This window comes from Corvus hawaiiensis, chromosome 7, assembly GCF_020740725.1.
Source record: "Corvus hawaiiensis isolate bCorHaw1 chromosome 7, bCorHaw1.pri.cur, whole genome shotgun sequence".
In the NCBI taxonomy this organism is placed as follows: Eukaryota; Metazoa; Chordata; class Aves; order Passeriformes; family Corvidae; genus Corvus; species Corvus hawaiiensis.
This window is the reverse complement of record NC_063219.1, coordinates 39650505-39667774: the sequence shown is the minus strand read 5'-3', so window position 1 is coordinate 39667774 and position 17270 is coordinate 39650505. Positions and strand designations below refer to the sequence as shown.

Genomic DNA, 17270 nt, shown 5'->3' with positions numbered 1-17270 from the left:
GCCCCTGGATCCGCCCCCCGCGCACCGCCCGGCGCACCGCACCTGGACCCGCCCCACCCTGAGGTCCGCCCCCTCTGACCCCGCGCAGCGTCTGCCGCGCACATCTCGCTCCTCACCCTCGCCATCCTCAGTGCGCTCCTCATCTTCCTCCCCCGAGCATCCTTCCCTCATCTTCCTCCTCCCCATCATTCTCTCTCCAGCATCCTCCCCCCAGCATCCTCACCCGGGGCTCTATCCCTCCTCCTCCTCCTCCACCCCCGGAGGGACTCCAGCTCCCACAGAACCAACCAGGAGGGGGCGAGGGGAGGCCGGGCACCCCCACTCCTTCCTATCCTATCCTATCCTGTCCTACCCTATCCCATCCTATCCCATCCCCTTTTATCCCATTGTTCCCTTCACTGCATTCTATTCTATTCTAAGCTGTTCGAGTGTTTCGATCCTCACAGCAGTGCCAGGACAGAGGGGACACAGCCCCTTCCACCCGGGAAGGAAATCCCTAAAAGTAGCAGAGCCACAAAGCTCAGCCCTGATGCAGACCTGGTGGGAAGTGGGAATCAGCCCCAAAGTTTGGATGAATACACAGGGAATCATGGAACAGTTTGGGTGGGAAGGGAGCTGGGGTTGCTCCGAAGGGTCAGGCTGCATCCAAGGGTGCTCCTCACCCACTCCTTCTCCTGGTGCTCCAGAGAAAACTTGGATTGTCAGCTTTTAGCCATGTGCTAGAGCCCAGCCACACCTCATTGCCTCTTTATCCCTTCACCTTCCTCAGAAATAATTCTCAAGGATTTTTCCTGCCACTGCATTTCTGTTATTTTTTTCTGGTTATTTTTTTTGCCAGAAAATGAATTTAGTTTCTCACTTTTCTATTTTCTATTCCCATTCTCCTGTTCCCAACCTTTTCTCCCTGAAACACACGCTGTCCATTCCTTTCCCCACCCACTTAAAGGGAATCCTGGGTGGAATTCATCCCAAATTCTGGCTGAGCAGTGCCAGGCTGCCAGAATCCTCCTGGCTCAGAGATCCTCAGGCCTCGCCAGCTTTCCATCTCCCATTTCGGCTTCCTCCATCCCTCCTGCTTTCCCAGAGGCCTCTCCCACCTCTTTCCCATCCCTGGGCTGGAATTGGGCAGCTTCCATGTGATCCGTACAGTGACAATCCAAGGGGAGCCATTCCCTGTAATTACTGCAATTAAAATCCGCATCATCGCTGCTTTTGGGGGGTGAGCGGATTCCCAGCATCCATGTCCTGCCATCCGGGGGGAGACGAGGAAAGAGTGGGAGTGGGAAAGGAATGACGGCCATGGAGCAGCGCCACCCCAAGGGTCCTGGCGACGGGAAGCTGCTCCAGGGAGCCCTGGGAGAGCTCTTCCCCCCGGACTGACAGAACTCCCAGCTGATCCGCCGTGCCGGAGCCACGGGGTTTTCCTGGGTTTTCCCAGCACAACCCAGGAAGCTTTGGTGCTGCCAAATCCCACTGGGCATGAGAGAACACCCAAGGTCCTCCAGGATATTCTCCAGGATCTCCTCCAGCTTTTCCAGGAGAGCCCAGCACATCCCACCCTGGAATTAGTGGTGCCTTCCCCTCAAATTCCCTCTGATGTCCCGAGGCTGCTCCTTCCCGCTGCTCCCAGCACGGACACGGAGGGAGGAGCGGCCCGGAACAGATGTGAGGCCGCACATCTGCCCCGTTCCTGAAAAAATGCGGGAAGCTGCGTCTGCCTCACTCTGAGAGCCCCTGGCAGGGCCTAAAGGGGCTCCAGGAGAGCTGGAGAGGGACTGGGGACAAGGCCTGGAGGGACAGGACACAGGGAATGGCTTCCTACTGCCAGAGGGCAGCGATGGATGGGAGATTGGGAAGGAATTCCTGCCTGGGAGGGTGGGGAGGGGCTTGGATGGAATTGCCAGAGCAGCTGTGGCTGCCCCTGGATCCCTGGCAGTGTCCCAGGCCAGGCTGGACATTGGGGCTGGGAGCAGCCTGGGACAGTGGGAGGTGTCCCTGCCCAGAGCCTGCTGCCATCCCAGCTGAACATTCCAGCTGAGCTTTCCCATCCCACGGTCCGAGGTTTGTGTTTGGGTCCATTTAAACTCACCTGCGCAGGAATTCCCTCCGGAGCTCCTTTTCCCGCAGTTCCATTTCTTACCTGCAATTCCCCAATTTCAGCACCTGGAAGCTTTTCCAGGCTTTAGCTGACGTGGGGATGACAACAGATAAAATGCTTAAATTAATTATTGAATTAACAGAGACATTCCCAAACCTGGCTCATCCAATCCCACTGCCTGGAAGGTGCCTGGATATGGATTTGAGGGCCGATCCTGCTGTTTTCCCTTGGGAAAATGTTTTCCAGTTTGAAATGGGACTTGGAGCAGGTGGCTATGGCACCAATGCCAGGATTTTCCTGACCCTAGAAACATCCTGAGGGGTTTCATCCAGAGGGGAGAATCCCTAAATCCCTTAAATAAATCCCAAAGAAAGGGATTAAGTCAGATTTCCAGGGAATGCGATGGAGGTTGCTTCCCTCTCTGTCATCTTCTGTCAATCTTAATAATTAACATTCCTGAGAAATTCCAAAAAAAAAGGGGAATACGTCCACACTGGCACTCATCCCTCCCAAAGGGATCACCAGGTGATTCACCGCCAGGCTGCGCAGCCCGTCATTAAGAGGAGCAGTTAATTATTAAGTTAATTGCCCCTCTGCAGAGTCCGCTAATTATCAGCCGGGAGGCTGGGCCTGGCCGGGGTTCGGTGTCACCTGCAGAGCCAGCCTGGAACACGGAATTACTGGGAAAGGGGATTTATTTGGGGCTATAGATAAGGAAGAGACTCTGGATGCGGGGAATCTCATTAAACGAGGTATTAATTAGTCCTTTGGTGATGTAATTGACTGAAGGGCACTGCAGCAGTGTAGGAATTCTGAAATTATATATTCATGTATCAATTGTATTTCTAATTAGGATTCTATACATAGCTCCGACGTCGAGGAACCTTGGGATGGGGCAGGGATGTGGAGCTGTCCCCCTCTGGAGCCGGGGGTGTTCCACAGGGAAGTGACACCGCCCTCCCCCGCGGTCCCCAGGACGTTCCCAACCTCCTCCTTCCCAAATTCCCGGCCACAGGACCCACCCAGGGCTGTGGTGAGGCCAAAACCCTCGGGAAGGAGATGAAATAAATAATTGATTCCTTTTTTCCTGCATGGAAATTCCTGTTTCAATTCGATCCTGATGTTTTCCTGCTCTTTTTACAAAGCAGAATAAAATCTCCCCTTTCTGGGGAGCTTTTAAGCCACATTCTGTATTTTGGGGGTGATTTGAGGATGAGGAGCAGGAATATTTGGGCAGCGAGGCTGGAGATGAGCCCCCACTCCAAATTAATCCAGGATATTCCAGCTCCATGCACGCCCAGCAATCCCTTTTCCCAGTTTAACTCCCTCCTGCTTCCCATTTCACGCTGTGTATCCAGCAGATTTCCTCTGCAGTTCTCACCATACCCAGATATCCCAGGATGAATCCATGACCACCAGAGCGGGATACAGAAAATACCGGCATTTTTAATGACCCAGTGCATTTACAGAGGTTTGTGGGAACTGTGAGGGAAATCCTGGGAAGTATTTCCCCACTTACGCCTGCTGGGATCCCGCTGCCCTGGGATTTCAGTCTCCTGAAGCCCCTGGGCACTGAGAATTCCCAAAATCCCAGCCCAGAGAGGGACACAGCTGCATTGGGGTGGCCCCCAAATGAATGTCCCCCACACATTTCGGGAATGTCCCCGCATGGACAGGCCCTGTCCCCACATCCCGGCTGGGAGCAGCTCCCGAGTGCCAGCGGCGCTTTGGGAACAGCCACGCCCACAGAAGGATCGAGCCCCAAAATTCCCAAAGGCAGAGAGGAGCCTCTGTGGTTCCTACGGGAGCGGGAACAGCTGGAGGCAGAGCTGGGAGGGGATGCAGGGACTGAGCTCTGCCTGAGGCCTGCGGGATGCAGGGATTCATGGATGAGTTGGGGATGGAGGGATGGAGGCTCTCCAGGCTCTGGGGCCTCAGAGGGGCACTCTGGGTCCTTCCAGCTGTTCCCTGAGCCCCAGCTCCGGCCCCAGTTCCATTCCCATGGAGAGGACAATTCCAGTCCCATGCAAGGAGGGGACAGTTCCCTCCGTGTCACTGCGAGGTCCCGTGTGTGCCGTTCCTTCCCCTCGGCATTCCCGTGTCTCCTGTTGGGATTCCTGGTGAAGTGCAGTCTTGGCCTGGTTTTCCCAGCACCAGATCCCATTTTTTCCCCGCACAACCCAGGAAGCTTTGGTGCTGCCAAATCCCGCTGGGCATGAGAGAACACCCAAGGTCCTCCAGGATATTCTCCAGGATCTCCTCCAGCTTTTCCAGGAGAGCCCAGCACATCCCACCAGCTCTAGCCACGCCTCCCAGCATGGCTCCCAGTGCCAAACTGGTGCCACAAAGCCTTTTATACTGGGCCACCTCTCCGTGGTGACAGCCCCACCTCCATATCCCAACTTCTCCAGCGGATGGTGCCTGTGGAATCTCTGGAGCACGCTGGAGTCGCTACCAGCAGGCCTTGGATCACTCGGAGGCTCCGAGGGGTCCAGGGGCGCCTGTGGCACCGGGAAGCCCCCGTGACTCGGCTGGGGTCGGGACTGGGCTCTCTCCAGCACGGCGGGAGCGGCGGGCTCAGGCGGCCAGGGTCATGTTGCGCAGCAGCCACTGCTGGGCGCGGCCGGGCCCGCACTCCCGCATGGTGGGCACCAGCCGGTCCTCCTCCGACGGCTCCGCCAGGCACTGGTTGCTGTTCAGGTGCCTCAGGGTGAGCTTCTGCAAGGGGCGACAGAGAATTCCCGTGAATCCCAACATCCCGTCGGGAAGCTCCTTCAGGCCCGGCCCGGGCGCGGCATGGGAACCTCCTGGAGCACGCAGGGCCTGCCAGCCTCGTCCCACATGGAGCCACCCAGCTCTGCTGGACCAACACGTCCCCCAGCAACGGGAAGGCAATTCCAAGGAACTCTCATTGCCAAGGCACAGCTGCTGGATGGAGGAGTTTGGCCTCCGTGGCCACATGGAATGTTTGTGAGCTGATGGAAAGGTATCTGCTCACTATCCCATGGAAATGCTCCTGTTCCCAGGGCATTTTTCCTTCTTGGGACACCCCTTCTGTTGCCACCACATTTCTGAGGGATGGGGAAGGAATAAAACACCGTTGCACTGGGAGAACAAATTCCCGGAGCAATCCTGGGAAGTTGAGCAGGAAATTCTGCACTTCAGTAACAGGGCAGGTACAGCCCAGCTGAGCCGGGGCTGCTCCCTCCCCTCCCTCCCTGGGCACCCTGTGCCAGGGCCTGCCCACCCTCCCAGGGAACAATTCCCAATTCCCAATCTCCCATCCAGCCCTGCCCTCTGGCACTGGGAAGCCATTCCCTGGGTCCTGTCCCTCCATGCCTTGTCCCCAGTCCCTCTCCAGCTCTCCTGGAGCCCCTTTAGGCCCTGCAAGGGGCTCGGAGCTCTCCCTGTGTCCTTTCCTTCTCCAGGGGAACATTCCCAGCTCTCCCAATACCCCTGGGAATGGGGAATTTCAGGATTGAACTCCTGCCTGCAGAGCATCCACTGGAGCAGAGCCCGATTTTATGGCAAGGGAACAAAGCGGGAAAACCAGGATGGGCAGGAAAATCCTGGAGGCTCCCAGACAGGGGAGAAAGGAGGGATTAATCCCAAAATTCATCCCAAACAGCCCGGGCTGAGGGCAAACTTGAGATTGCCTTAGGGACAAGGGGGGCTGGGATGGTGGGAGCTGCTTGAGGGCTTGGGCTCACCCAGGAGGATAAATACTGATAAAATAAAATAGAAAATGCGTAAATAATAGAAAAGACTAAAAAATACGAGAAAATATAAAATAATAGAAAATAATAAAAAAGATTATATATAATATAAAAATATAAGTTATAAATACTATAATATAGATTCATACAAAATATTAAGATTGATATATTGTATAAAATCACATGGATTAATATAAAATATAAGACAACAAAAAGATGTAAAATAATATAATCTAGATGAATATAAAAATATAACGAAGAATAATATGTAAGAATAATATAAAATATAAATTAGTATAAAATAATATCATCTAGATGAATATCAAATATAACATAAAGAATAATATGTAAGAATAATATAAAATATAAATTAGTATAAAATAATATAATCTAGAATAATATCAAATATCAGATAATAGAAAAATAATGTAGCAGAAAATAATATAAAATATAAATTAATATAAAACAATATAAATTAGAATAATATGAAATATGAGATCATATAAAAATAACATTAAAATAATGTAGCAGGAAAAAATATAAATATAAATAGAATATAGAATAATATGAAATATGAGAGAATATAAAATGAATATTAAAATATAAAATATAAAATGAATATAAAATAATATAGAACAATACAAAACATGAGATCATATAAAAATAATATAAGAATAATATAAAATATAAAATATAAATGAATATAAAATAATATCGAATATTATGAAATATCAGCTAATATAAAAATAATATAAGAAGAATGTAAATAATATAAAATATAAATTAATATAAAATAATTTTAAATATTATGAAATATCAGCTAATATAAAAATAATGTAGCAGAAAATAATATAAAATATAAATGAGTATCAAATAATATCATAACTGAAGGAGAATCAGGAATCATTTTAACAAGTGTCTGATGCTCCCAGGGCTCACAAACACCATTTATGTTCATTATTTGTAACATTTCTGTATAATATCATATTTATGGACTAATGTGGCTTTATAGTCCTAGATGGCATAATAAACCTACACTGGTGTTCAGCAGTGCCAATTGATATCTATTAGAGTTCATGTATTTGTATCAGTTTTATTTTTATCTAGAAATAAAAATATGTAAAAAGAACACCTATAGAGATCAAATCTTAAAAATATATGAAAAAAGACTTTTTTCTGGCGTTCCAACTGAACTGCTGGGAAATTCCTGCAAGGAATTTGGTTTTACTCCTTGGGCTCCTCCACTGAGTGTAATAAATTCTCTCTGAATTCCATGAAAAAGTTGATGAAAATTCTGGGAACAATTATATAAAAACTCTATGAAAACATGTACCAAATTCTACGAAAATCTCTGAAAAACCCCATGAAAATCCCACAAAAATCCCATGAAATTTCTATGAAAATCCCATGAAAATCCCACGAAAATCCCATGAAAATCCCACGAAAATCCCACGAAAATCCCATGAAATGCCTATGAATATCCTACAAAAATCCCATGAAATTTCTATGAAAATCCCATGAAATTTCTATGAAAATCCCATGAAATGCCTATGAATATCCCACAAAAATCCCATGAAATTTCTATGAAAATCCCATGAAATTTCTATGAAAATCCCATGAAATTTCTATGAATATCCCACAAAAATCCCATGAAATTTCTATGAAAATCCCATGAAAATCCCACAAAAATCCAATGGAAGTCCCACGGAGAATTCCACAGAGAATTCCAGGAAAAGCCGAACCTTTTTGAGAAAATCTTTTGCAACTGGAATGATTTTTATGTGTCGGAATAAGAACCAAACCTTCACCTCCTGCAGGTTGGAACAATCCCGGTGACAGCAGGAGATCAAGGGAGCTTAATTCATCTAAAATGAATTAAAGCTAGTAATAATTAACACTAATAATTGCTAGTAACTAATAATCACTAAGACAAACTAAGAACCAACACTAAACATCTGTTCTATCCTAAAGCTACAAAATCCCCTTCTGTCTTGTTTTATAGGAGAATTCAATATGAAAAAATTCTGTTAAATGATATGAAAAGGGTGTGGAAAAATTCCATCCAATTCTACGAAAATGGCATGGAAAGTTCTAAGGAAAGCCTGAGGAAATGATACTTTAAAATGATATTAAACTACATGAAAATGATACGAAAAATTCTATCAAATTCTATGAAAACTCCATGAAAAAGTCTAGGAAGAACTACTCAATTTGATGAAAATCCTATTAAAATTCGATGCAAAATTCCATTAAATTCTATGAAAATTCTATGAAAAAAAACTGTAAGAAAATTCTATGAAAAACTGTAAGAAAATTCTATGAAAAACTGTAAGAAAATTCTATGAAAGTTCCGGGGAAACTCTCTGAAAGAATTTAAGAAAATCCTTTGAAAATTCCACCAAAAAAATCCATACAATTCAACGAGAAATCCAATGAAAAAAAATCCATGAAAATTCCATGAAAGAATTCCACGGAAATCTACCAATTACAGACAAATGAACATTTTTTAGACCCTCCAAAAGATACAAGAAGTCAAAAACCTCTGATGTTTCACCTCCAAATAAAACAAGCCAGAAATCCCGCCGAGCTCCTCCAGCAGAGACCAGCGCGGGAAGATTCCCTGGGAATTCCTTACCCCACTACATCCCAGATTTCCTTCCAATCCCAACGTCCCTAAAGGAAATAGTCAGTGGGGCTGTAGTAAATCTTCCTAAAGACTTCCAGGCGGGAATAATTCCTGAGGATCCAGGTCTGCAGGGGGCTGCCATCGCAGGCCTCCACCGTGGGGCCCTGGGAGCCGTCCTCGATCCTGCCCAGCGTCAGGCACGACTGCGTGATGATGTGCAGGAATGTGCGCCTCTGGAAAACCGGGAATGCTCAGCAGGAAGAGCAGGGAAAACACACAGGGATAGACTGGGAGTTACTAATGGACAACGGGCTGGGAATGCTCCAGGGACAAAGTAACTAATGGAGAATGGGTTGGGAATGCTCCAGGGACAAAGTTACTGATGGGGAACGGGCTGGGAATGCTCCAGGGACAAAGTTACTGATGGACAATGGGCTGGGAATGCTCCAGGGGCAAAGTTACTGATGGACAATGGGCTGGGAATGCTCCAGGGGCAAAGTTACTGATGGAGAATGGGCTGGGAATGTTCCAGAGACAAAGTTACTGATGGAGAATGGGCTGGGAATGCTCCAGGGACAAAGTTACTGATGGACAATGGGCTGGGAATGCTCCAGGGACAAAGTTACTGATGGGGAACGGGCTGGGAATGCTCCAGGGACAAAGTTACTGATGGGGAACGGGCTGGGAATGCTCCAGGGACAAACATGAATATCCAGAGGGAAATTCATGGACTTAGCTCCACCCAAAATCTCTGCCCTGCTCTTGAGACCATTCCCAGGATCCAGAGCGGGTTGTGGCTCCCAATCCCACCTCTCCAGCCCCTTGGATTGCTGCAATTCCCCACTACAAAGATCCAGGCACAGATAGGGTTTTTCCTGCACAAACCACCCTGAATCCCATTTGGGAATGACCCAATTAAAAATAGAATTAATTAAGTATTTCTGACTTCTTTTCCCAACAGCAATTCCAGCTTTTCCCTCCTGGTGCCAACTCCAGGTGGGGTGAGATGAAGGGAAGCTTCCCCTTCCCTAAACTCTTCCCACTGTCACCCCATCACTGTGGCACCAGGGCTGGAGCAGCTGGAATGCTCTTCCCACATCCCAGCCCTCACCCTCTCTTTTTCCATGTTTTTGGCTTGGGAATGGAAAAAGTGACGTGAGGATAAAGGAGCCACTAAAAATACCAAGGCCAAGTGTCCCTAAAATGTCACTTGGAGTCACTGCCAGGGACATCAAGGCTGGATCACTCGGGATCAGCGCTCCCTGTTCCCATCTGTCTGTGAATCTTTCCAGGGAAAGCAGAGGTCCTTGAATAAAGGACTCAGAATTCTCTCCCAGGTGTTTACAGGATATGAAATATCCAAAGGCAGCTGATTCCTCACATGAGGATAAACGTGATGGTGGGAATCCAAGCAGGCTTTTCCTGATACGTGGATTCATGGAATGGTTTGGGATGGAAGGACATTAAATCCCATCCCAATCCATGGGCAGGGACACCTCCCACTGTCCCAGGCTGCTCCAAGCCCCAATGTCCAGCCTGGCCTTGGGCACTGCCAGGGATCCAGGGGCAGCCATGGAATAACCTGTGCCAGGGCCTCCCCACCCTCCCAGCCAGGAATTCCTTCCCAGTATCCCACCCATCCCTGCCCTCTGGCACTGGGAAGCCATTCCCTGGGTCCTGTCCCTCCAGGCCTTGGCCCCAGTCCCTCTGCAGCTCTCCTGGAGCCCGTGCAAGGGGCTCTGAGCTCTCCCTGGATCCCTCCCTTCTCCAGGTGATCATTCCCAGCTCTCCCAGCCTGGCTCAGGGAGCAGGAAGCTCTGGAATGCTGGAGCAGCAGCTGTGGAGAAGCACGGAGTGAGGGCACTGCTACAGGCACTGCTGGAGGAGCTGCTCCAGGGGTTGGGATGCGGCACAGGGATGGCACCAGACTTACCTCGAAGCTATATTCCCATTTCCCAAAATACTGAGGGAAGGGAAGACAAAAGGAAAGTGGAGTCAGAGACCCAAGATCCATCTTTTGTGCAGCCCCTCAGCTCTCCCCGGATGGAAATTCCACAGCTTTGCAAGGACACTGTGATTAGGGGCAAACAGTGGCAATTATACAGGAAAAACCCATGGAATTCTGAGTGGGAAGGGATCCATAGGGATCACTGATCCAACCCCCAACCCTGCCAGGATATCCCAACAATCCCATCCTGTCCCTGAGAACGTTGTCCAAACATTCCTGGAGCTCTGGCAGCCTTGGAATAAACCCTGAGGGATTCATCAGAAATAAACCCGGAGGGATCCATCAGGAGTAAACCCTGAGGGATCTGCCAGGAGTAAACTCTGAGGGATCCATCAGAAATAAACCCTGAGGGATCTGCCAGGAGTAAACTCTGAGGGATCCATCAGAAATAAACCCTGAGGGATCTGCCAGGAGTAAACTCTGAGGGATCCATCAGAAATAAACCCTGAGGGATCTGCCAGGAGTAAACCCTGAGGGATCCATCAGGAGTAAACCCTGAGGGATCTGCCAGGAGTAAACCCTGAGGGATCTGCCAGGAGTAAACTCTGAGGGATCCATCAGAAATAAACCCTGAGGGATCTGCCAGGAGTAAACTCTGAGGGATCCATCAGAAATAAACCCTGAGGGATCTGCCAGGAGTAAACCCTGAGGGATCCATCAGGAGTAAACCCTGAGGGATTTGTCGGGGACAAACCGTGACATCACCATCCATCCACAAGGAATTCAACTCCTTCCTATCACCTGTGACACATTTCCAGCCTTATTTTTTCCCTGGATTCCTTCCTGCGTGTCACGTGCCAAGATTTCATCCCTCTCCACATCCAGAGGTTTCCCTGGATGCCACAACGGGAATCACCCTGGCTGTGGGAGCCTGGAATTTTATGCAATATTGAAATAACACAAATTAAACTCAATTATGAGATTATAAAAAATTAATAATGGCAGGAAATCATAGAAAATTCCCTGAAAGTCCCTTTGGGAAATCCCTTTTTAGGATTATTCCATGTCCAGCTTTTGTTGTCCAGTGCCAAGTCAGAATTCCTAAAAACCACCCCAAATCCCTCTGTGCAATTCCTGAATAAGCAAGGAAAGGAAAAATCAGTGTAATCCCACTGGAAAACCAAATTAATCCAAACAAGGGATCCAGGCAATATCCCAGAACTGTTTCTCTGGGAAAAAAAAAAATTGGAATATCACAACTGTTTGTGTCCTTGGGAAATCAATCCTGGGTATTAGGAATGTTTGGAGGTTAATAATACACCAATAAATATATAATTAATGGAAATAAAGCAATTCAAGGGAAAATGGGCAATATCTGAATATTCCAAGGAAAATTGATAATAAAAGGATTTGGTCAAGAAATCCAGGGATAGAGAATGCAATGGGACGTTTTCCAGGAGAACAAGTGGCCAACCCTTGGAGATGCCATGAAAACCCAGAGTATTCCTGTTCTAGGAGCTCCATCTCATGGCCGAGCCGGGATTTACACAATTCCTGGGAAATCCTGCTCACTTTAAGGGAAAACCCGGCCCATTCCCTGTGTGTGTGTTATTGGAAGAATTCCAGCTTTCCAGGCAGGAAGGTGACACCAATTCCTGTGAAATGTTGGAAATACCTTTAAAAATCCAACGGCAAATCCATCAGTGTTTTCCCACCTTTGCAGCCATGGAAAAATCCAACAGAATTCATTTTTCACATGGATATTTTTCCATTTATCCTTTGAGGAATTGCTGAGCCCAATGTGGAATATCCCAGTTCTAGGGTGGGAAGATCTGGTGTTTTCAGGTGCTGCACCTTGAGCCAGTGGCAGAGGGCAGATCCCACCATCCTGCTGCATCAGGAATGTTGGATCCAGCGGGATCCACCAGGAATTCTCCAAACAAAACCAGCCTGGATCCCTGGAGCCCTGCCTGCATCTTCTGGGGACAACTGGGAGCAAGGGAATGTTGGGTTTGGAGATGGATCAGGAACCTGGGACACCAAATCCATGTCCTGGACCTCTGGATGTTCCTTAATATCCATCAAAACCAATAAAACACGGATTAAAAATCAATTTTCATCCTCATTTCCTCAGGAATGAAGAGAAGGAAGGTGCAAGATCTGAAATCCCAGGGATTTCCTGCTGGAATGAACATTCCCAAAACCACCCAAACTTTGCAAAGTGTGCAGAGAGAAAAAGAATCTCCTTGTTAAAGAGAAAAGGGGTTCAAATGAAAATTATGGAACTGTTTCTGTTGGAAAAGCCCTCCAAGATCCCAAAGTCCAACCATTCCCAGCACTGCCATTATCCCGTGTCCACATGGCTCCTAAATCCCTCTGGGAATGAGGAGCTGCCAGGGCTGGACAAGTCTTTCCATGAATTTTTAATTTTCATCTCCTGTCTCCCTTAAAAAGAAGGATTTTTGGCCATAAAATCCTGAGATTCCACACTTATTTTATATTAATTTGGGAATTTCATCCCATTTCTTCAACATGAACTCCCTTTAAATCCTGGGAAAAGGCACTTCCCGCCTCACGGAGGTGCCAAAATGAGGAGGAGACTGGGATCCAGAAAGGGATCAACCACCATTTAATACAACTGGAATAAATAAACTGGGAAAACGTCACTGAAAATGAAAGGAATTTGGGGTTTTCCTTCATTTCTGTAAAAACTGCCCACGATTCTTCCATTGCCAAACAAGGCGAGCGGCAGCTCCTGGGAATGAGGCTTTTTAAACCAGAACAGACTTTTTCATCCCGCTAAAATGAGAATGTATGGAGTTGTTACATGGAAAATAAAGCCCCAGCCTGGAAGCTGGCGTTCAGTGGAGTCATTTTCCCTCAGGAACACCCTGCTCCACAGGGACATCCCCATTACTCCAGGAAAAAACCAGGAACGGCCTCAGGCTGTGCCAGGGAGGCTCAGGTGGGACATCCCCCAGGACAAAGGGGGAACACCCCGGAATTAGCGGGGCTTTCCCCTCAAATTCCCTCGGATGTTCCCAAGGCTGCTCCTTCCCGCTGCTCCCAGCATGGACACAGAGGGAGGAGCGGCCTAGAACAGTTCTCCATGAGCTGATGGATTTTTTCCTTGGCAATCAGCAGTGCCGTGGATTCCCAGAGTCCTCCCACCGGGATGGGAGGAGGGGGCGGTGCCCCACAGCAAGGAAAGGCTGACTGGATGCAAAGCCCCTCGGGAAATCCAGGTGGGAATTTCCAGTTCAGAATCACATGGAGATGCTGAATGTTCCTGGGATGCAGAACAGAAAATTCCACAGGGAATCATCAAATCAGCTCAGGAGCAAATCCACACTGAAGGCAGATGTGGACGAGAGGGAACGGCCTCAGGCAGGGCCAGGGGAGGGGCAGGGTGGACAGCAGCAGGAATTTCCTCATGGAAAGGGTGGTCAACGATTGGAACTGCCCAGGGAATGGTGGAGTCCCCGCCCCTGGAGTGTCCCAGGAATTCCTGCACGTGGCTGGTTTGGGCCAAGGTGGGGATGGGGCACAGCTTGGACTTGATGACCTTGGAGGCCTTTTCCACGCTCAAGCTGCACATGAGGAGGAATTTCCCCACGGAAAGAGTTCTTAAACATTGGAATGGCTGCCCAGGGAATGGTGCAGTGCCCATCCCTGGAGGCGGCACTCAGTGCTCTGGGCTGGGGACAAGGTGGGCATCGGGCACAGCCGGGACTCCATGGGCTGGGAGGGCTTTTCCAGCCTCAGGGATCCTGGGATTGTCCCAAAACCACGGCCAGCCCCGGGATACCTCGGCATCGTACTCCCAGAGCTGGTTGCCCCTCAGGTGGTGGCACTTGAGCATGAGCACGGGGCCGTTGAGCCGCGACACGTCCAGGCACAGGTCGTCCGTGCGGATCTCCTTGTCCGCCGTGTAGGAGAACACCTGGAACACAAAGCGGGGCTGGGAAAGGGCTGCAGGCTCCAAAGCCAGCCCTGGGAGCGACCCCGGGGTGTCTCAGGAGCTGAAGGAGCCTTTCTTTGGAGAAATCCATTGGAATTCAGAAGGGGAAGGTTTTCCAACGCAAAAGCAGCGAAATGAGGCCAAGTGAGGATGGAGGAAGGGACAGGAGGAATGGCAGGAGTTGGGATGAACCTCCAGGATAAATCAGGGATGGGAACATGGAGCATCCCAGCCTTTCCCCAGGAGCAGGTGGCTGGAATCCCGGAGCCACCAGGGAATGGTGGCCATGCCAGGCTGGCACTGCCCCCCGGAAAATGATATACATAATTAATTGAAACTTCTAATGAATTAAAATAGAATTCATTTCATTAATTTAAAAGCCCCTTAATTATAATTTACACCCCAAACCCCACGTGAAGCAGCCCTGCTAATTTGAATACCCACTGGGATATGCAAATTTTATTCTAATTAACCCAGAGTCATTGGGCACAAGACCAAAGAATTCCATCCACTTTCCCACTCCCACAATTGGAATTCCACTAAAGAACTGAACTTCCATGAATATCCTGGATATTTCTCTTCCCTACACACACTTGGAACAGATGGATCCAGCCACATTCATGGAGATTCCTGCCCCTTTCATTTGCATGAAAATAAATTCAAATTCATGATCAAATTCCCTAATGCTCGTGTCTGGAATGTTGAATTGATTATTAAATGACAGCAGGATTATATTCAATATATTCCCTGGGATACTTCCTATGGATATGCACCAACATTCCCAAAACATTTGGAGCTGAAATGGAACAAAATGGCTGAGTACTCTTAAAATCCTGAATATTCAGAACTCTCATTGATTATTTTTCCATTATTTTCACACAAAACCAGAATTGAGATGGATATTTTAAATATTCTGAAGGAATTCTTGGCCAAACAAGCCACTTTTCTCTGGTTTTGTTTACCTGGTTCCCTCCCATGCCGTGGCAGTTGAAAAATCCCACTTTTTCGTTCTCCTTGCGGCCCATGTTGTCCAAGCACTGGTTGGTTTCAACGTTCCTGATCTGGAGAAGGAAAAGAGGTGAAATGTTCCCTGAAAAACTTCCTGGAGCTGTCCCATTTGTGCAGAAAATTGCACTTTGTAAACAGATCACGTTCCCAAAGAGCCATGGAATGGTTTGGGTTGGAAGTGGCCTCAAAGCTCATCCGTGGCCAGGGACACCTCACACTGTCCCAGCTCCATTCCATGTCAAGCCACGAGGGAATTCAGGATGATTATCCCAAATCTCCACTCTTTTTCTCCCTGTTTATCCTAGAAAAGAACAAAATCCTCACTTGGGAAATGCACTTTGAGGCCTGGTGCTGATCCCGTTTGATTTACATCATTTTCCCTTGGATTTGGGCCGAGGAGGAGCCTGGCCAAGCCCATCCAGAGCAGGACACGGATCATTTGTGACCTAATGCTGCTGCTCCAGCTTGGATGGACCAAATCCTGCCCAAATCTCTGCTGAAAGGCAGGAAAATGTCCAAAAAATGCTCTTCCAATGCCTTAAAACTCCCCCATTTCTCTGCTTTAAGGCTAAAATTCCCTCTTCCTGCTCCACTGGAACAGCCAAGCAGGGGTTGCATTCCCAGCTCCTGCCTGAGCTGCTGTTTCCATGGAAACTGAGGCCCCACTGCACAAATCAGGTGTTTTAATCACTATTTTCTGCCTTTCTCTTCCCATTTTCCAGCCTGCCAACGTGGCACAATCCCACTTTATTTGACATTCCTTAGACAAGTCCTTTCCTCGCTGGAAAGCCACACTTCCCTTTGTTTTGGCAGGATTAAACCGGGAATCCTCCAGTGCCTTTTATCCCTGCCTACAATGGCAAATTTCAATGGGAAATCGCTTCCCTGGCTGTCAAAAAAAGCCATTTGTTCCTTGGAGTGTTATTCCATCATCCAATCCTTTGATTGTTATCCCATCACATTTAAATCAACCCATTCCAGAGCTTTTAAAAGGCAGAGTAGGAACAACCCAATGGAATATTTTTAACTGTGAATTTGTTGGATGTGAAAGAAATTCCAGCTCCTGGTGGTCCCAGAACCTTGGGATTAGCAGGAATGTCCATGATCCTCAGCTCCAGGCTGGAAAACACTCGGTGAACAAACATTTCTTTACCAAAAAAATCCCAAAAAAGCCGTTTTCAGTCTCTTTCTAAGCAATAAATGATGATGGAAGGTTCCCCTCAACAGCTGCATATTCCTCGTGTCAAAATATTAATGCCAAACTTCACTCTTCCAGTCTCCTGCTCCATTGGGAGATCAGCGTGGCTGGTGAGCATTTGGAACAGACACTCCATTCAAAGGGAGATTGTTAAGGAGAGGGAACACGTTTGGAAGAGCAACTTCCCCTCAAAAAGGACGTAAAGCAACACAGAAATCAAGAGAAATAAGAACTAAAGAGAACAAAGAGACAAGGAGGGAACTCCAGCACCTGAGTCCTGGCTCTAAAGCCACCTCATCCCCTTGGGAATGGCCCCATTGGCTCTGGACACCTCCTGCTTTCCTGCACTTACTGGTTTCCACTTCCTACTGGTTTCCTATACTACTCATTTTTTCTTTACTCACTGGTTTCCTGCATTACTGATTTCCTTTACTTACTGGTTTTCCAGTACTACTGGTTTATTCTATTTATTGGTTTCCAGTACTACTGGTTTTTCCTTTACTCACTGTTTTCCTCCACTACTGGTTTCCTTTGTTTACTGGTTTGCTGCACTTACTGGCTTCATTTACTGGTTTGTTGCACTTACTGGTTTGTTGTTACCGGTTTCCTCTCTCACTGGTTTTCTTTCCTCGCAGGTTTCCAGTTCTTACTGGTTCCTTGTACTACTGGCTTCCTTTACTTACCAGTTTTATGTATTTACTGGTTTTCTGCACTA

General features: G+C 47.8%; 1 protein-coding gene across 1 annotated transcript in view; it reads right to left on the bottom strand.

Moving 5' to 3' along the window:
• Window positions 1–3524: 3524 nt before the first annotated feature.
• GALNT13 (polypeptide N-acetylgalactosaminyltransferase 13) overlaps window positions 3525–17270 on the bottom strand; it is a 41272-nt gene continuing 27526 nt past the window's right edge. Inside the window, 4 exon segments of the mRNA XM_048310337.1 lie at window positions 3525–4816; window positions 10374–10403; window positions 14197–14331; window positions 15312–15410. Of these exon segments, the coding sequence (XP_048166294.1) occupies window positions 4676–4816; window positions 10374–10403; window positions 14197–14331; window positions 15312–15410 (405 nt within the window). The 3' untranslated portion in view covers window positions 3525–4675.